Source organism: Notolepis coatsorum (assembly GCF_963971535.1).
Source record: "Notolepis coatsorum genome assembly, chromosome: 4".
NCBI classification, from domain to species: Eukaryota; Metazoa; Chordata; class Actinopteri; order Aulopiformes; family Paralepididae; genus Notolepis; species Notolepis coatsorum.
The window spans coordinates 45,397,209-45,418,828 of NC_140168.1; the positions used below are offsets into that span (position 1 = coordinate 45,397,209).

At 46.7% G+C, this 21,620-nt stretch overlaps 1 protein-coding gene across 1 annotated transcript; it reads left to right on the top strand.

The window, feature by feature from the left end:
* Nucleotides 1-1,650: 1,650 nt before the first annotated feature.
* Nucleotides 1,651-11,947, top strand: clec3bb (C-type lectin domain family 3, member Bb; the record flags this gene model as incomplete). Its single annotated transcript, XM_084311923.1, has 3 exons — nt 1,651-1,759; nt 3,748-3,852; nt 11,541-11,947. The coding sequence occupies exons 1-3, from the start codon at nt 1,663-1,665 to the stop codon at nt 11,945-11,947; spliced, it is 609 nt and encodes a 202-aa protein (XP_084168049.1). The 5' UTR covers nt 1,651-1,662.
* Between the last annotated feature and the right edge of the window lie 9,673 nt (nt 11,948-21,620).

The window sequence follows — 21,620 nt, forward strand, 5'->3', positions numbered from 1 at the left end:
AAGTCGGTGCTGAAGGAAGGAGCAGATGTGAGACTGTTTCTACTCCTCCCTCTGAATCCTGGGGCGTGTAAACTGGGTCAAAATAAATGCTGCTGATTACCTCCCCTCACTATTTTAAGTTTTGAAGCTAAAATCCTGACTTGGTTGCCTTCAGAGAATGATTTTATTAAATCGAGGAACGGTTGTAAATAGGAGCAGGTGATATTGTGGATTATAAGTCAAGTTAAAACTAGACTGATTCCGTAACTACTAGCATGGCCGTAACAGCCATTCTGACTGGCATATAATTTCACTATTTTTGGTGGGACAGGAGATAAACTTTGAAGAAGTTTTTCTCAGTTTCACAGCTTATACAGTTACCAGTACTGTTGCCTTTGTGGAGCAGTGATATCTGCAATTGGCTAATACAGTATGTAGGCTATTTTCTAAAAACGATTTCAACTATTGCGTTTCTACATTTAAAAAACTGACATTTCTAGTGTTGGACTGCACTAAGAAAAAAAAATTCCTTCAAGCGAGATAACATCATGCACTGTTTTTAATTTGTGTCATTCACATCTATGCTCTAGAAATGAGACTAGCCTTTATTGTATCCTACATAGTTATTTATACGTACATTGTGCTTTTACTATTTGCAGAGATGTTGTGCAACTGGTCATGCCAGACCAGAAGGGCTTGTACGATCAATTCCACTGGTTCACTGATGTGAGCGTTTTCTCGTTCAGCCCAACTCTACGACTGTAAATGTAAAACATTTTAATAAATAATAAAGCAATGTTTTTCTGTGAAAAAGTTTAAGTGATTAAGGTGATGGGTGGTGGATTCTCCAGACATAATCAGACTAAAAACTAAAGATGTTGAATAAAATTAAGTCTGATTTGTCCCTTATTGATATTTAATTAAATTGTATTTGAGTTAATTTGAGACTGTTTAATTAACATCCATATGAACAAACACCATGATGACATGAGAACTAAGGAGTTAATGTCTACTTGTTTTGGGCCCTTAGCCGTCCATGTCAAAAGGTCTGTGCACCCCTAATTTAGAGGGTAAAATCAAAGTCACCAAACACCTCACAATATACTTCAATAACTTTAACAACAACGATAAATGATATTAGCCAACCAACAAGTGGCATACAGTATGCCTTGCAAAAACCTTCCAGGCAGGTTGCGTTGAAGAAAAATCATATGAACTGCTTGACACAATCTTTTCAAGATCTATAGTCCGATGATTCATAGTATACACCCACCAGTGTTGTAGTTCTCGAGTCCTGGACTGATTTTCAGGACTCGTGACTGGACTTGGGCTTGAGCACTGATGACTCGGACTCGAGCATTGACTGCATTCGGACTCAGAAGGTTCAGACTCGGACTTGTTAATTGATAAATACAGTTATTTTTAATACACATTTTTGTAATAGGCCCTAATCATTTGGCATAAGATATTGATGGCTAGTGCATTTGTGTGGCTATTGAGAGGCAGATGAGAGACACCCACGCCAACTTTTAAGGCTTCTGAGGTTGGACTGTTATTCCTGCAAGCAGCGGTTTTGGATTGCAGTGTCGGAGAAGAGAGGAGGGGGTCAGAGAGAGAAAGCGACAGAGATCAGATAAATTGCCAGCCTCCGCATCAAGAGCGCTTCATTCGACAGGTCTAACCATGGAGTTGAAAGGAGCTTACCTGCTGTTGGGAATTCTGCTTCTGGTCAACTGGTCTCTTCAGCAGGCGTCACAGATCAAGCGGCCTGTGGAGAATGGTAGGTGACAGACTCACAATAACACATTTGCAGTACTCCGTTTGTTAAATTGATGAAAACATTTGTAGTAGTACTATATAATTTATTTACAGGATACGTTTCATAAATTTTCTTTTATTAAATGAAATGCACCAACATTATAATTTTGTTATCTCTTATATTACACATAATTCATTCTTTATTGTTTGTTATTTGCCTTTGTACAAATTCTCCAGTTTCTGTGTAAGGCTGATTACAACAATGTAATCTGTGATAGTCTTCTTACCTTTAATATAAAATACCTATAACAGCTGTCATTGTATATTCTCATTTGTGTCGTTCCCTCTCACTGGTGAAGAGGCACCTGTTCTCTGATGCACCTACACAAAGGAGCCTGACGCATTGCATCCTCCTAGTCTCCTGGGTGCTCTCTAACGCCCCTCTCCTTGTCTCCTGGGTGCTCTCTAATGCCCCTCTCCTTGTCTCCTGGGTGCTCTCTAACACCCCTCTCCTTGTCTCCTGGGTGCTCTCTAATGCCCCTCTCCTTGTCTCCTGGGTGGTTAATGCCCCTCTCCTTGTCTCCTGGGTGCTCTCTAACGCCTCTCTCCTTGTCTCCTGGGTGGTTAATGCCCCTCTCCTTGTCTCCTGGGTGCTCTCTAACGCCCCTCTCCTTGTCTCCTGGGTGCTCTCTAATGCCCCTCTCCCCGTCTCCTGGGTGCTCTCTAACGCCCCTCTCCTTGTCTCCTGGGTGCTCTCTAACCCCTCTCCTTGTCTCCTGGGTGCTCTCTAACGCCCCTCTCCTTGTCTCCTGGGTGCTCTCTAACCCCTCTCCTTGTCTCCTGGGTGCTCTCTAACCCCTCTCCTTGTCTCCTGGGTGCTCTCTAACGCCCCTCTCCTTGTCTCCTGGGTGCTCTCTAACCCCTCTCCTTGTCTCCTGGGTGCTCTCTAACCCCTCTCCTTGTCTCCTGGGTGCTCTCTAACGCCCCTCTCCTTGTCTCCTGGGTGCTCTCTAATGCCCCTCTCCTTGTCTCCTGGGTGGTCTAACGCCCCTCTCCTTGTCTCCTGGGTGCTCTCTAACGCCCCTCTCCTTGTCTCCTGGGTGCTCTCTAACCCCTCTCCTTGTCTCCTGGGTGCTCTCTAACGCCCCTCTCCTTGTCTCCTGGGTGCTCTCTAACGCCCCTCTCCTTGTCTCCTGGGTGCTCTCTAACCTCTCTCCTTGTCTCCTGGGTGCTCTCTAACCCCTCTCCTTGTCTCCTGGGTGCTCTCTAACGCCCCTCTCCTTGTCTCCTGGGTGCTCTCTAATGCCCCTCTCCTTGTCTCCTGGGTGGTCTAACGCCCCTCTCCTTGTCTCCTGGGTGCTCTCTAACGCCCCTCTCCTTGTCTCCTGGGTGCTCTCTAACGCCCCTCTCCTTGTCTCCTGGGTGCTCTCTAACGCCCCTCTCCTTGTCTCCTGGGTGCTCTCTAACCCCTCTCCTTGTCTCCTGGGTGCTCTCTAACCCCTCTCCTTGTCTCCTGGGTGCTCTCTAACCCCTCTCCTTGTCTCCTGGGTGCTCTCTAACGCCCCTCTCCTTGTCTCCTGGGTGCTCTCTAACGCCCATCTCCTTGTCTCCTGGGTGCTCTCTAATGCCCCTCTCCTTGTCTCCTGGGTGCTCTCTAACGCCCCTCTCCTTGTCTCCTGGGTGCTCTCTAACCCCTCTCCTTGTCTCCTGGGTGCTCTCTAACGCCCCTCTCCTTGTCTCCTGGGTGCTCTCTAATGCCCCTCTCCTTGTCTCCTGGGTGCTCTAACACCCCTCTCCTTGTCTCCTGGGTGCTCTCTAACGCCCCTCTCCTTGTCTCCTGGGTGCTCTCTCTAACCCCTCTCCTTGTCTCCTGGGTGCTCTCTAATGCCCCTCTCCTTGTCTCCTGGGTGGTCTAACGTCCCTCTCCTTGTCTCCTGGGTGGTCTAACGCCCCTCTCCTTGTCTCCTGGGTGGTCTAACGCCCCTCTCCTTGTCTCCTGGGTGCTCTCAGAGCCAGAGGAGGGTACAGATCCAGCCATCCAGGAGCTCCAGAAACAGATCGATGACATCATGCAGGAGCTCATCCTACTGAGGGAGCAGCAGGCCTTGCAGGCTGGTAAGAGTGTTCTACCACCTTGGCAATCATATCACCTCGTTGGTTTGCAATGGGTCGACAGTGGCTCAGCAGAGGTAGAGCGCTCGTCTGTTAATCGGATGGTTCCCGGTTCGATTCCCACTCCTCCCGGGCAGCTTAACACTTAACACCCCTAATTGCTCCAGATGAGCAGGTTGGCACACTGTAAAAACTGAGTGTCATCTTTGTCACTTTTAAACTATCAGCTAATTTTATTCAACTAAAACTGTGTAAAATGCAATTTATAAATGGTTCAAATTCATTGAATTCGGCTCAATTCTATTTCAGACGGCACATAGTATTTTTTATTATGTATAGGTTACTAATAATTATTTAATAATATTAATTAACCCCAATCCCGGTTGCCTCCGCCGTCAGTGTGTGAGTGAATGGGTGAATGTGAGGAACAAAATTGTAAAGCGATTTGGATAAAAACGCTATATAAATGCACCATTTACCGTTTACCAATGGCATATGGTTTATGGAAACTAGACCCTAATCGCTGCCCAAAGATGCAAGAAATCACATTTGAGCAGGCAGCAAGTGTACAAAACCACACTGCTAAAACCAGATGTACTTTCTCTCCTCAAGTCAAAGGCCACAATCTGAAAGTCTCTCGTGAACCCAGATGGGATACATGTGTCGTCTTTGAAGAAGCAGACGGTAAAACATCGCCCAACCTTTTGTCCAGAACACAAAATGAAATGCAGTTGTTCAGTATGTCATTTGTTATGAGAACCACAACATGCAACCGTTGGCCACATCATGAATTCTGTTTATCCATTAGGATTAAACAGAAAATTCTATAAGATATCAGAACTGCAGGAATGTTCACTGTTAATACTGTCATTATAACTGATAAGCATAATCAGCATTTATTTCTAACAATACTTGAACTCTTAAATCATAATAATTCATGCTTTTCGTTGAAAATGTAATAAAAAATCAGTCCAAAGCATTTAAATCTCCCCAGCTGTAAATGTAATTGGCTTTCATATACCCATTACTGGATGCTCTCAGTTATGTGTGGATGCATGTATTATTTAAGCATTACATCACGCGCAGGTGTGTGTTATAGGAATTAGATCATGCCTAGGGGTGGTTGTTAGGCATGATCCTAGGCATGATCTAATTCCTATAACACAACTACAAGTGGTGTAATGTCTTTTTTTTATTTAATTTTTTTATAAAATTTTTAAATTTTCCTCCGTTTTTCTCCCATCCCAATGTTAGTTGTTATGCCAATTCCCAATCCCCTTCCTGGTCGCTGCGCACCTACCCCCTACGGTCGGTCTGGGAGAGTGGAGGATATCACATGCTTCCTCCGACACATGTGTAGCCAATCAACCGCTTCTTTTCACCTGGCAGCGCGGACTCTCACTGAGAGGGTGTAACGTGTGGAAGGATCACACTACCCCCCTTAGATCCTTTCCTCGCTGAGCAGGCGCCCCGACCGAACTGTAGGAGTCGCTGTTTACAACGACCAGGACCCATCCACCAGCTTTCCCACCCCTAACACTGCCAATTGTGTTAGTATGAACGACCAGCCAAGCTGGTAGCAATGCCGAGAGCTGGGCTCGAACCCAGCATCTCCTGCACTAGTGGCGAGCGCCTTGGCCACTGCACCACTTGGTGTAATGTCTTTTATACAATGGCCGAATTCACCCAACCTTATTGCTATAGAATAAACACACAGTAATTGAAGCATAATGGAGATTTATTCACAAAACCATCCACAGAGAAAGTAGATCCAATAGTAGATCCACTAGTAGACACCAGAGGGAGCTCCACAAACCATGTTAAACCCTGCTAAATCTATACATTTATGACATACCAGATTTACAAATACAGTACTGTTTTTGTAGGGTTTATTTACATTGAGTTTCTGGGGTCACGTGGAGTGTGTGTGTTATATGAAAATGTATGAAATACCCCCCCCCCCTCCACCCCACCTACCAATCTCCTACCTACCAACCTCCTCCAATGTAGTTTCTTCGTCAAATGTATATACTCTATTTTTTAGACTCTTCTTGTATCACAAACAGTACTGTATTTGTAAATCTGGTATGTCATAAATGTATAGATGTAGCAGTACTGTCTATCTGTATGTCATGTATGTCATATATGTTATGATGAATTGAAAATGGGGGACCCTGATGTAAACAAGACGAAAGTCTTTCTCTGGTCTGCATCCCCTTAACAATTGTGTGTATTGAGCCGTAGTGTATTGTACCCATTCTGCAATCTGGTAATAACATTTTCAATCAATCAATCAATCAATCAATCAATCAAATAACAACCGGTTTGATTGATTGAAAATGTTATTAGGTAACTTCACTGTGCTTCTTAAACAAGATGTAGCAGTACTGTCTATCTGTATGTCATGTATGTCATATATGTTATATATGTTATGATGAATTGAAAATGGGGGACCCTGATGTAAACAAGACGAAAGTCTTTCTCTGGTCTGCATCCCCTTAACAATTGTGTGTATTGAGCCGTACTGTATTGTACCCATTCTGCAATCTGGTAATAACATTTTCAATCAATCAATCAATCAAATCTGACAACACCAACAAAAACGTCGGCCATTCTTTTTTTTCAAGATTTTTCTTTTGTTTCACAATGAGTCATGACAAATTAATTACATAATCCATGTGTATGTAACAAACTAACCAGTTGACTATCTTTTTTGGAGGATTCGTTCAAAAGCTATTCATACTTCCATTTTTCTATCTATGGCAGATTGATTCAGACAGAAAAAATTAAGTAATTCGGTTGTGGGAGGGATCTGGGCCCCGTTCCCCGTACCTGGCTAACTGAGTTAGCCGGATAATTTCCAGTATAGCCTGACTTAAGCCGGACCTTTCTGTTCCCCGACGCTCGATTGTCCAAATCACCATGACAACAGATCAGAAAGTTTGAGCCTGGTCGAGAGCAGGCTTAAGTTCAGTTAGCTGGATGAACCATGGCCACGCCCCCGCAAAGAAATGACAGCTCGCTTCCTGAAATGATTCTCACAGTCTAGGATCTGCATTATACCATTCTGAATTACGTTTTTGTGCTTCATTCTTCCAGAGGGGGCTTTTGAAATGTAAAATAGACCCAAAATGCTGATACTAAATTCACTTTGTCCTAAATAATGCACGTTATATATACCGTGGCGCTCGCTAGGTGCGATGTACACATTATGTGGTTATTTTAACAACGCGCAGCATTGCAAATGTGAATCCCGCAGGGATATCCTTAATGATTGAAACCTATCGCTCGTTTGGCTCTGATTCCTTTCATATTCTCCGCTGTGGATGAGGAGCGAGGAAGGAGAGGAGCGCCTGGATTTTGTTTCATTCAAGCATAAATTGAAACGTTATGCGTGGATTGTGGCCACACCTTCGCAAATAATGGCATGTGACTGTCCCTTCCTCAGAGATCCGATTGACGAAGAAGCAATCATAGTCCGATTAGCATTTCATAGAGAGAGAGTGCTTAGGGATCGCCAAGATCCGTTAGCTCATACTAATGAGTTCCTGTACGAGCGCTATAGATTTAGCAGACAAGGAATCATTTACCTCCAAGACCTTCTCGGGCCATACCTTGTTAATCAAACACGCCGCAGCAGAGCGTTGAGTGTCACCCAGACCCTCTGCATTGCCTTGCGTTTCTTTGCCAGTGGTACCTTTCTGTACACCCTAGGCGATGCGGAGAACATCAGCAAAGCCGCTGCATGCCGTGCTGTTCGCAAAGTATATTTGGCCTTGAAGAAGTTCATGGATAACTACATTACATTCCCTGGCCGTGTCCAAGTGAATATAATCAAAGAGGGCTTCTATGGAATTGCGGGTAATTGAGTTATTCAATATTCCACCATTTAATTAAAGTGCATTTATATATCACTATTCCTGACGGAGCTCATTATTATTATGCAGAGTTTCCAAATGTCATTGGCGCAGTGGACTGCACGCACATCAAACTCAAAGCACCCTCTGGCCCAAACGAGGGTGATTTTGTGAATCGAAAAGGCTTTCACAGCATTAATGTGCAGGTAGGCCTACTCATGACAATTCCCCTCAAATTACATTGCTATAAAAACAATCATATTTGTTTTAACATAGGGGTCATCATGGACCTTGCAATTGCCTGCTGTATGGTACTGTACAATATATGACTTGACCGCAATTAATCTTAGATGATGATCTGTGACTCCACCTGCCTCATCACCAATGTTGAGGCCAAGTGGCCGGGCTCCGTCCACGATTCCAGAGTATTCAGAGAGTCTGCACTGTGCAACAGCTTCGAGCAAGGTATAGCAAATATCATGTAATTTAGAAAATGCTTATTTCATGTAGAGGTGATCTAACATTGTATATTATAGGTCATTACGATGGACTCCTAATTGGAGACAGGGGTTATGCATGCAAGCCCTACTTCATGACCCCCTATCCAGAGCCAGCACCAGGGCCTGAAGCCCGTTTCAACGGGGCTCATGCTCGGACGAGAGCCCGGATAGAAATGACCTTCGGCCAACTGAAGGCCAGATTCACGTGTCTGCGCGGGCTGCGGGTGGCACCAGACAGGGCATGTGACATCACTGTGGCCTGTGCAGTGCTCCACAATGTGGCAACACTGAGGAAGGAGAGGGTCCCAGTCATCCTGGACCATCCTGAGGATGACCTACAGCCAGTCCACTTGGACGAGCAGACCGGACAGGCTGCAAGGAACAGAATTGCCCACCATCATTTTGGTTAGGCGTTGAGTTAATTTAGGTTAATGTTAGACTCATTTTACGTTTTCCTCTTTTTATGTTTGCATGTTTAATTTATATGGTTATAGGCTTTGCCACCCTCTTTGCTTTCAAGTTATACCCATTCATAGAGGAACATGTACAAGAAGAAGAAGAGATCCATGTTGTACAATAAAGCCTTTATTGATTTTGACTATTGCTGTCCGCCTGTAAATGAAAGTGCACACAAAAAAGAATTTCAGTTAAGTTGCATTTCATGCCAAAGCTCACAAATACTTTAGGCAAAGCTTCACAACTTACATCCACCTGCCGATCGAGCAATACCATTTGCTGGAGTCTGCGGATCTTGAGCCTGCGGAGCTCAAGGCCAGACTCCAAATAGAGGATCTCCAGCCTCAATTTCCTTTTATACAGTGACTGGACACTCTAAATTAAAAGAAAAGGAAATTAATGTGTGGTGGTCAGATGGCAACTAAACTCAGACCTCCCCTCACAATGTGAGGGTATTAAATGATAACTCACCTCCCCATCCCCAGCTGAGTGAGAGGGGCCAGGCTCCGGCCGTGGTTCAGTACCTGCCTAAAGGAATGCATTGATTTAGTCCAAATACCACTCACAGCGAGTGAGTTGGATAGGGGTATTAGTTTCCACAACTTGTTTTTACCACATCGCCGGAACAGGCTGTCAACGTGTCCTCGTCATCGTCTGGACTGTCCGTCTGTTAGTGAATTAGGAATCATTAGGAGAATTGTCTTTGGTTTTTTAAAGGACACACACAATGAACATTTGATGGTTTTATTTCGGTATTTTACAAAGCAAAGTAGTAGAACCTTTTATGAAAGAGTGAAAATGACCGACAACGTGTAGGCTGAAGCAGAGGCTTATAATTGCTATATACCCTTTTTACATTACATTATTTACCAAAAACAGACATAATTCAGTAGATAATATTGCATTGGTTTGGGATATTTTTCAATGATCTTCTGATTATTGATTTTTTGATTGCTAAAATAGAACCATTACACAATGATGCAGCAATATCAACTTACATCAGTGGTCTCCTCTCCAACCGGGACTCCAGCAGCAGGTCCAGACACAGCAAAATGTGACGATGGTTAACTAAATGAATAATCATGAAAGAAACTCATAGAATGAAGTGCACCTATACCTTTGGGATGAGGGCTCCTAGGATTACTCCCAACCTCTCCGTAGGAGCTGCCCCCAGCTATGCCCTCCATAATGGGTCTTCCCCTGTTGTGCTGGAGGGCCAGCTCCTCCGCAGGAGTAAAGTCAGGAGTCTTCGGTCGTCCCCCCCCGTCTTGGCCATGTCGGCCCTCTTTTTGTTTGCTGAAATATGAAGGATCATACGACATTGACAAGCTGTTCAATACAATACCATGGCACAAATTGTATTAATTCACTCACTCACCATTCTGAATGATGTTCTTGTGTTTAGTTTTCACTTGCTCCCATGTCCTTTTGGACTCTGGGTTGTTTCTATACATGGGGGTTGAAAGCACTCATAATTATATGACAGTGTTGGTAGTACACCATGGCATATCATTATTGTAGGAAATGATTAAGGTGGACTGATGAATAATGTAAGAATAGAGAGGATCACACGCAATTTCATTTCACTGCTTCAATGTATTGAATGTCTGACCTAATACATATCCTCATATACGTATCTATTAATCCATATCAATTATATGAATACGCTTTGGGCTTTTGTATCTACTTATTCTGAAAGTTGTGATAATGAATAATATACATTTGCCCAACACTTACGCAGTTAACTTATCGGCAATGTGTTGCCACGCACTCTGCCTTGCCCTCGCAGCGGTGGCAGTGTTGGACTTCAACATTATTATGTGTTTATAGTCCTCAAACGTTCGCATTAGCATTTCCTGCTCCGCTGGGTGGAAGAAATTCACTCGTACCTTTGCCATTTTCTCTCTGACATCTGCATTTCTGCACTCGACCTCTGATGCCTTTTAAGGTGACGCGGCCGCACGCAATTATCCAGAGTAGTCAAGTCTGGTTTGAGTTAACGAGAGTCAATCGGCCTTCGAGGAACATGAATAGCCTGGCTTCAATCATCTCGTTAACTGAATCTGGATAATGGGACTCTTGATCGTTGAACCAGGTACGGGGAATAGGGCCCTGGGGTCGCATGGAGTGTGTGTGTTATACAATAACAACCGGCAACTTCACTGTTTCAGCCAATCAGAATCAAGAAATTTGCATGCCATTGTATAATATATATTTTTTAAATATTTTTGTTGTTGTTATATTATAAGTATTTTATGTCTTGTTGTATTGTGTTTTTTTTGTTATTGTGTTTTTATTGTGTTGTCATGTTTTCCATCGAGGACCACTTTGGAAATAAGTGTTTTAAGAAGTGTTTTAAGTAATGCCTTTAAGTGCAATCCTCTGGAGTACGATATGATACTTGTAATTTCCCTAATAAAATCAAATAAAATAAAAAAATATTATTATTATTATTAGACACAAGGGATACATTTACCTGGCTTTCTGTCAGAAATAGTGCCACCCTACCTGTCTTAGGCCACGCCCCCAATAATCACAGTGTACCCCCAGCAAAAACCTAGACTGTCTACAACACCACTGTACATACCGGTATCCCTTACCTATTCTTACTTGTTACACTGCTGGCCAGCATGACTACTACCATACTGTCTTTATACCTGTATCACTGTACATATTGGTATTGCAACTCTAGGCTACATCTGATCACCTGCACATTGTATATTACTATTGCACTTTACTGTTACATTTGCACTCTGATTGAATACCAAACGTATACGTGTGCTGTATAATGATACATTTGAATCTAATCTAATATTATCGAACACAGCTTAGTTCCCTAAAGAAATCCATCTATGTAATTCTATTCTTCTCACCCCAGTCTGTCTGAAAGGAGTCAAGATCCATGGCAAGTGTTTCCTGGCCGACCCCCTGAAGAAGCGCTACCACGTGGCCAGCGAGGACTGCAACAACCTGGGCGGTGTCCTCAGCTCGCCCATGTCCAACGATGAGAACGACCAGCTCGGAGACTACGTCCGCCAGAGCATCGGTCCAGATGAGCAGATCTGGCTGGGCGTCAACGACATGCTAACCGAAGGCAGCTGGACGGACCAGACCGGATTCAGCGTTGCCTACGAGAACTGGGACACGTCAAACTACCGGTCCCCTCAGCCGGACGGAGGAATGTCCCAAAATTGTGCGGCGCTCTCCGGGGCCTCCGGCGGGAGGTGGTTTGACGACAACTGTCGCGAGGAGAAAGCCTCCGTCTGCCAGTTCAATATTGTCTGAGTACAGTACACGCACATCTAATTCTAGACTTGGTGCTTGGTAATAGCTGCTTCTTGTTGTGTAAACTTTCAGTTACAATTTCCTTGCTACTCTACAAGAGCTTTACCAGTGGCTCTCAATTGGTTTTATATGGGGAGTTTGGGGACCCAAATCTGACCTGTCTATGCAGTTGCACTCCATCAAAAATATTAGAAAAACTCTTCAACAACAGATTAGATAAATTCATTGATAAACATAATTTACTCACCGATAGCCAGTATGGATTCAGAACACACCGGTCAACATCACTAGCGTTAACACTTTGGGTGCCGGGAGCCGTCTTTAGACGTCTTTGCTGGCCATGCTAAAGTTGCCGGGGGACTGTTGTGGCTGATGGTTGTTTAACACAGCAGGAGACGATATTTCCAATTGTAACAAGTAGGTAATTTATTTAGGAAAAGAAGTTCTTAACAGCAAAAGCTATGGATCGAGCAGAGGATCACCACAGCTTGAACAAAAAACACTCTAACTCTCAATCCCTCTGCTTGTCCCCTAAATCCCCTCTCAGTCCTGCCCCCCCATGACAGATATGATGACGTATCATATCATGTCAGATCTGACATGACGTACATTAAGATGATACGTAGATTTAACATCGGAGAGAGATAAGAACATTAAGAACATGAAGAGAGATAAACAAGATATGATGTACACACACGATATGATGTAAAACATTAAGAACATTGAAGAGAGAGTGAGATGTGTGTGTGTGTGTGTGTGTGTGTGTGTGTATGTGTGTGTGTGTCTGTGTGTGTGTGCGTCTGCGTACAGACGTATGTGTATTGTATGTGTGTATTGTGTCACAGGGAATGTGTGTGTGTGTGTGTGTGTCGGTGTGTATGTCTGTGCGACTGTGTGTGTCTGTGTGTGTGTGTGTGTGTGTCTGTGTGACTGTGTGTGTCTGTGTGTCTGTGTGTGTGTGCTGTGTCTGTGTGTGTGTGCTGTGTATGTGTGTGTCCGTGTGTCTGTGTGTGTGTGCTGTGTCTGTGTGTGTGTGCTGTGTATGTGTGTGTCCGTGTGTCTGTGTGTGTGTGCTGTGTCTGTGTGTGTGTGCTGTGTATGTATGAAAGAGAGAAAAGAACAAGATATGAAAGCGATACGATGTACGAGATTACAAGCACACAACGTGCCGTACTGAAATGTCCATCTGTCCAAGTTGTTTTAAGAACGTCAGCCAGACCGTCTTTCAGCACTGCTAGTTGACCTATATTAAACTAGTCCACCCCATACACATTTTCCACAACATTCCCCCATTTGGGGCTATCCCTAGTCCCACCCAAATCATATAACCAAGAAAATGTGAACGTCTAACTAAACGAGAAACCATATTTATATAATAAAAGTTTAAATGGCTGATCTAAACAAGAAACCTAGCCATATAATACATTTTAAATGTCTAACTAAACAAGAAACCTTACTTCATTCACTGGACCCCTAACGGACCAACAAAGGCTGACTACCGTTCTCACAATAAACACAAAACCGCTCAAAACAAGAGTAATAATAAAACATCAAAAAAAAATACCCCAATTTATAATCCTAACCTGACAGACAAATCCCCCCAACCTCCACCGCTTACCAAATGAGCCACAGTTCCGGCCGGAAACCGCGACTCTCATCAGGGAAAGGAGAAGTTGACCGTCAGAACTAAACATAGAACATCCCTCCCAAAAAAAAATGACATTGTCTCTTCCATAACATTGAGTCCCAGTGTCCATCGCTCAGCCCCCCTTCCATGCCCACGCCATAGTCTCCTCACCGTATTGCCAAAAGTCACATTTTGCCAATACAGCAACCACCACGCCACACCTCCAGTCCTCGTAGAAGCATGTCCCCATGCCTGGACGGGAGGCGCTGGTACCGACCTCACCACGTGTCCCCCCATCTTCGACGGGAGGTGCCCATCTTGCCCACTGCGTTAGCCCTCCCCTTTGTCCCTCCAGTCCCCAGAACCGATCCCCAGACCACTTCTTCTCAATGCTTCCTCAGGCTCAGAACCGACACTCTGCCGATGCCCCTTCCCATTCCGGTTTGACCAGGACCACAAGTAAAATAAACAAAAAATAATACAAAAATAAAAAACAATGCAATGATTTTCAATGGTTGCAATCTCTATGCCGAAGGATCATTAGAAAATCAGACTAAAATTCCTAGTTAAAGGAATAAACCAACAAAACTGCACTCAGACCATCCCCCGTCACTCTTAAAGGAAAGAACCAACAAAAAGAAAATGTCCCTACCTCACCATACCCCTAATCCTCTATCCCCTCGTCTCCCTCTAAGGCAGCATAAAGCTGAGGATATGGCCCGATTTGTGGCTCAATCTCTTTCTGTCCCACCATCAGCATTTGGCTCGTTACGTGTGAAGTTACCAGCCTACCCAAGAGAGGCATACCACAACAGAAAAGGAGAACCAATATCAACCCTGCCACCCCAATGGATATCCCCGTCTGCATCACTATGCTTCCCCACTGTCCCAATCTTTCCAACACCCCACTCCCCCACCATTCTTCATTCCGGCCAGAATTCCCCCTCAACTCCTCCCTCAAATCCTTCAGCTTAGCCATGGCCTCGGAGAACTTTCCCCCTGGCCCCACATTCGTCGGAATGAATGTGCAGCAGTACTGTCCAAACATGGAACAGACTCCACCCTTCTCCGCCATTAACCAGTTCAGAGCCTGTCTATTCTGCCACGCCACCGTACTGGTCGCGTGCATCTGGTCCCCCATTGCATCCAACGCCTCCTCTGTGTAGTTGAGATACCGCTGCTGATTGTAAAACAAATAGTTGATCCACCCGGTGTTCTTATTGACCGATATCCATGGCAGAATAGACTCAAACCCTGCCGCAATCTCATTCTTAGCCATGAACTCGGCTGGAATGCCCCTTGGCTGTCCTATGCTGTCCAGATACACCCTTGGGTCTGCCTTGTAGCTACGCTTCGTTCGAGAGATAGGAGACTCAGAAGGTCCTTCCGTCACTGATAATGGTAGGACCACCATTGGCATGATCGCCTGAACCCGGGCACATCTACCTGACCAATCTAAAGGAAGTGTATTCCTCAACCTCCTACCGCCGCAGAGCCAGTATTGGTCCGCCAGTGCCATATCCTGGACATGAAAAGGGCAAGCTACAGGCCGTGGGTTGGTATCCACTCCCTTTAACACGACCCCGTGTCCACACTTTCCTTCTTTCGTGCAGTTAGTCGTGATGCTCCAAATAGTAGTGCACCGCCCCTCTGCCACCTCCCCTACATCCCGGGTCCCCTCCTTTTGCAAGCACTCGAAATCCTTGGTCAGCCATAGTTTGACACCTCTGGGTATTGGCAACCCCGTCGCTACCCCCTGCACACGTACATCCAATTTCCTACAACGTTCCCGCATAGTGACATCCTTGAAATCCGTGACGTTTCCTGCCGCCTTAAAACGACTAGAGCCGAGAAACCCCAAACACTCTGCCTCGCACCAAGGGCGACTATTATGGGGCCCCTCCCATGCCTCTGCGTCCCTGTCACACTGAGCCCAACTGAACTTCGTGCCCTTCACCAGCAGCCTATCCGGACGTGCCTTGGAGCAGACATAACAATCCTCTATCTGATTCTGCGCGCTCGTGTACTGGACCCACTTAAACCACTCATTCCCTAAAGCCGCCCTATACATCGGGTCAGCCTCCGGGTCTTCCTCGTCATAGTCATAGTCGCCCCCATCTTGTTCCCCGGAAGGAAGCAAACCCCTCAACCTGGCCCAGAGTGAGCCCACTGAGTCCCTCAACGTTCCGGCTGTCCTCTGGAACATATCCTGTCCCCCCACCTCTTCCGACTCAGTGTCCTTGACCTCCCTTTTTCCCCTCACCCCTGTCCCCTGTGATTGGTTCGGGACAGGCTCAACCCTCCTATCTACCCCCACAACCCGATCCTCGTTAGTATAATGGTAAGTATCCCCGCCTGTAACGGGGGAATGGTCAAAATCAAAAACATGCCCTTGCGGTCCTACGGGAAACACCCCTTTTGGTTGTAGTCTTATCTTCTCCCCCCCTTCCTCGATGGAGGGAAGAGGGGGCGCCTGATTCTGAGCCTGGTCATGAAAGCCTGCTGGTACTTGAGCCTGAGCGGGACCCCGTGGGACTCCTACCCACTCAAACCCGTCATCCTCAAGGACGGGTCGACCGTGACGGTTCTCAATGACGTCGTTGTGCCCGGCCGACCGTCCGCACACTGCTGCCAACATCTGCGGGAGCATCAGCAGGCACTGCACCTTCCAGTTGCCGTCTCGGACCCTCCATGTCGGGTTCTGCATAACTGCGATCGATTGTATCCCCCAAGAGATCGCCGCTGGCCTTTATGCAGTGATTGAAGTGGAACCAGGTCGCTGATCCTTTGACTTGGACTGCCGTTCCAGTCGATCGGATCACCTCGTACGGGCCCTCTCTCCGGGGTGATGACCACTTTCTCTTGTGGACCTTTACGAAGACCAAGTCCCCAGGGATCAGTCTCGGTTTGGTGGCTTCCTTCTCCGCCTCCTTCACCCCCTTTCTCTCCTTTCTCTGCTCCTGTCGAAACACAGCTTCATGTATTTTAGTCACTTGCTGAAGATATTTTTTCAGATCTTGCTCAAAAATATCTAATGCCGGGCCCCTAGCCAGGTGTCTAAATGGCGGTGCTGGCATGCTGCGGCCTGTAAGCATTTCATGCGGTGTTAGCTGTGTTTGGCGGTTTACGCTGCTTCTAATAGCCATCAGAGCAAGTGGCAAAGCATCAATCCAGTTAAGCTTAGTTTGCATACAGATTTTCAACAGTTTGTTTTTAATGACCAGATTGGCCCTTTCCACCTTCCCCTGCGACCCGGGACTATAGACACAGGAAAGGCGCTGTCTTATACCTAATTTCTGCATCAGCCCTTTAACCACCTTGTCGATGAACTCGCGGCCATTATCGCTTTGTAATATCGTGGGAATTCCAAATCTCGGAATGACCTCGCGACACAGGAACTTGATCACTGTGTCCGCGTTCTTGTGTTTAGATGGAATGGCCTCAATCCAGCGACTAAAGCAGTCCTCTACTACCAGGAGGTATCGTTTGCCCTGCACTGGCGTTATCATGTCTGTATAGTCCATAATCAGATGTCTGAATGGTCCCTCAGGGAGGGGTGTGTAAGCCGCCACTGTCGGTACTCCTTTGCGCACATTGCCCTGTAAGCATGTTAAACACCTGGCTAGTGTAACGTCAATTTGTGCCTGAAGCTTTGGGGACCAAAATCCCATTTTCGTGATTCGTTTCAGGGTCTCTGCTCTTCCACAGTGATCAACACCATGAGCCTCAGGTATCACTAAGGACAGAAGATCGATGGAGGCGACTATCAAACCGTTATGACTCCTCCACAGACCATCTGCCCCCCTTACAGCCCCCCTCTCCGTCCACGACTGTTTCTCGGCCTGCGTGGCTGAGTCCTGAAGATCACTCAAATTATCCTCAGTTACCTCAGTCGTCAGTTCGGCCGCAAACATCAGAACAGCCGTGGACGGCACCGCAGCCGCCGCCTTCGCGGCCTCGTCCGCTGCGTTGTTTCCCGTCGTCACAAAGGACAGGTCTTTTCTGTGTGCCTGGCACTTTACGATAGCAATGCTTTTGGGCAACTTTACAGCCTGAATAAGCGCCACAACCTGCTTGTGGTGAAGGATCGGTGAGCCGTCTGATTTCTTAAAGCCTCTTGCCTTCCAAATGGCCGCGAATAGGTGGCATACGCCATGCGCATACGCAGAGTCTGTAAAGATGTTAACCGTGCAATCTTTAGCTATTATGCATGCTTCTGTTAGTGCTATTAGTTCTGCAAGCTGGGCCGAACATGGTTGCATGCATTGTTCGGCCTTTCTTGTTAGTGTTTCTCCGTTAGGTTTGCACTGTACGACGGCGTATCCTGACCTTAAATTTTCCCCCTCCCGATAGCAGGACCCATCCACAAAAAGTGAGAGTTCTGCTATCGCGAGCGGGTCGACTCCCAAATCAGGACGGAGTTTCACGAAAGCCTGTACCTCCACCTCACACTCATGCGGTTGACCCTCGCTCGGGAGTGGTACCAGATCCGCCGGGTTACTGCCGTGGCATGTTTTTATCGTAACGTCCGAGTACTGCAGGAGCCTCATGTAAGCCTGTTGCCGTTGGCTGGTCAGAACAAATTTGCCTCTTTCAATCAAGTTTGCCAATTTGTGATGTGTCCAAATGCAAATGTCATATCCCATTGTCACGGCCGTTGCCTTCTCATACATCAAATGTGCTGCGGCCAGGGCCTGATAACAAGGTGGCAGACCCTGCTCCACCGGCGAAAGAGCTCTAGAGTAATATGCTATCGGTTGTTTTTTCCCACTCCCCCCCTGTGTTTGAGTCAGGACAGCTGTCGCATGCTGCGCTCTATGTGAGACGAATAGGTGGAAACACTTCTCATAATCCGGCAGCGCCAGGGCAGGGGCCTGTAACAACAGACGCTTAATGTTTATGAACGCGTCCTCCCCCTCCTCGGTCCATGTCAAGGGAGCGCGAAGCTTGTCTGTACCCGCCTCTTTTATCATCATCCTCAACGGCGCTGTCGCTATCGTATAGTCCTCCACCCACTCAGAGCTGTACCCAGTCATCCCTAAAAACGTCATCATCTGTCGGACCGTCAATGGCCTAGGTGCCTTGGATACAGCTTCGAGTTGCGTGGGTGAGATGTTTTTTATGCCCTTTTGAATGACGCGAGACAAGTACTCAACTTTTGGCTGGCAGTACTGCAGTTTTGAACGGGATGCCTTGTGGCCTCCCACGGCTAATCCACTCAAAACTTTGATGGAGTCCTCATGGCACTGCTGACGTGTATCCGAGCAGATTAGAATGTCATCTGCATACAGTAAAACCGTGCTGAGTAGTGTGCCGCACACTCCTTGCAAGTCTTCCTTGAGCGCCTTCGAGAAGTAATGCGGCGAGTGCGCGAACCCTTGTGGCAACCGGGTGTAAGAGTATTGTTTCCCCCTGTGGGTAAAAGCAAACAGATACTGAGACTCTTTTTCCAATGGAACACTGAAGAATGCCTGCGTGAGATCAATGACCGTATAGTACTGCGAGCTACTCAGGATGTTTGTCAGGAGGGTGTGTGGATTAGCGACTTCCGCCTCTGGTCCAGACACCACGTCGTTCACCGCCCTCAAATCGTGTACCAGTCTGTACCTAGCCCTGTCCGCCTTTAGCACTGGGTGGATAGGTGTATTACATCTGGATTTGAAAGGGACGAGCACTCCCCCCTTTAACAGTCCCTCAATCTGATGTGATATAGCTTCCTCCGACTCTGGCTTCATTGTATACTGTCTGATAAAGGGTGGTCTACAACCCTTCTTTAACCTGACCTTCACTGGCTGTGCCGACAATATTAGACCCACATCTGTGTCGTGTTTTGACCACAACCGTTCCGGGGTGCGCGCCAACATGTCCTGTTCCAGCAAAGCATCCGCCTCTGGAATAACGCAAGGGTCTCCTGGTAATCTGATTACTTGCGGTTTTGCCAAAACTGAAAAGGAAATCATTATTTTTATGAAACTCCCATCTGCGCTGTTCCAAATTAGCGGAGATTCCGTGGAGACCCACCTTTGAGTCTCGGATTCCTGTATCATTGAACCTAGATGTTCGGATTCGTAACCAGGATTTATTCTCAGAGTGATGTGTGGGGCGGCGTCTCTTAGTCTATGTTGTTCCCGTAGATACTTACCCGTGTTAACCCTCAACGCCGCGCCCTGTCTCCCTACAATTATCGTAGATGAGTCAATCTGCACCTGCTCGGGCTGTCCCTGCAACCATGCCTTGTTCCTAACTAGGTCACTATTCGTCAAATATTGTAGTGTGCAATGTGCCTCCATGTTTGTTTGTCTAGACTGAGGCAGTTGGGTTTTCAGAAATGGCTCCCAGGGGTCACAGACCCTTTGCAGCTCTGCATCTATGTTGCCCAGCCAGAACACAGTGGCCTCTTTCTCCCCCGTCCCTTGTAGCATCATTTGGTACACGTCTTGTTCAATTTGAATCCCCTCAGGCGTACATAGGATTTTACAGCCTAGTTTACACATTGCATCTCGTCCCAAGAGATTGCGCGGGGTGCTGTCCGAAATTAATACAGGTATTGTTATGGTCTTGTTGTTATACGTCATAGAGATTGGATCTGATGTGGGTATTAATTGTGTTTTTCCCGAGAATCCGACCGTCCGAACATACTGTCCAGACTGGGGTAAGTGAGCGGCGTATTTTTGCTTTATGCAGGAAAAACCTGCTCCAGTGTCTGCCATCATCTCTGTTAATTTGCCCTCCACTAGGACCTGCAGAATAGGTTCTTGCTCAGCTCCCTTGGAAACCACAATCATTTGATTTCCCCCCGTCGCATTCTCTGGGCACCCCTAGTGATTACCCCCCTGGTTTCGGGGCCCTCCTGTCTCCCCCTGGTCGTGGGGCCCTTGTGACTCCCCCTGGCGCACGGGTCTTCCATACTCCGAGCCGGGACGGTATGGTTGCCTACATCTCATTTCCCTGTGTCCCTGCATGCCGCAGTTCCAACAGTGGAAACGGGGAAACTGTTGTTCGTTCCCCGGTCCCTGTGTAAACCGTGGGCCTGATTGCCCATTCCCTGCCTGCCGCCTGGACGCCTGGTTCTGTGAACTATAGCCATAGCTTCTCACTACCTGAGGTGCAGGCGGGGGTCCCTGGTCCTGCATGGGTGGAGAGGTAGCAGATGACACCATTACTGCCTGCAACCTCCTTTGGGGCTGCAGTTGTTGCTGAGTTAACTTCCTTGAGTAATTTCTATCCTGATCCCTGACTTTCTGCTCCTGAGCCCTTTGCTTCTCCACACTATGTGTTACATGTGCACAGAACAAAGGATAAGTCATGTCCATTAACCCCACCACGTCTTCCAGTCTATTCTTAACCACCTCTGGAAGCCCTCTCATCACACTTTCTCTAAACATCGCCCTCTGCAACGGGTCTATTTCTGGGTTGTGTCCTAGCTCACCTCTCCACTCCTTCAGTATTTTGTTCACATAGGTGCCAGGCCCTTCCGTCTCCATTATGGGGTTGCCCGCCAGTTTTGCCGGATTAATACGTGATGGATATTGATTCCTGAGTTTGTACCACAACGCCGCTCTATGCGCGTTGAATATGTCTCCATCATGGGCCTGCGTGTCGCATGCCACTCGCATCGATGTATCACCCATGATGTCCCGGCAGGCACCAATTCCTAGCAAGCGCGTCAACAGGGATTTGACGTCACCCACTGCTAGCAGAAAAGATGACGTATTTTCCTCAAACTGCGTGATCCACCTGGAGGCTCCTTCTGAAAGGTCCGGTAGTCTTGCTATTATGCCATCGATGTCTAGAGGTGACCATGGCATGTGAAAGATATCGTTCCCCTTTATTAGCAGGGGAAACTGGCCTGTACTTGTCACACTTCCCAGGAATGTAGGGGCGAAAGTCAGGGTTCCTGTAATGTTTCCTTTCTCCTGTGCTGGTTTCGTGTCGTTCTCATCTTCCTCATCAGTCAACAGTTTGGTGTGGCCACACGCCCCGTGTTTCCCTGATGTCTGCTGTGCCATATTTTGATGGGCCTCTTCCTCTATCTTCCCCCCGACT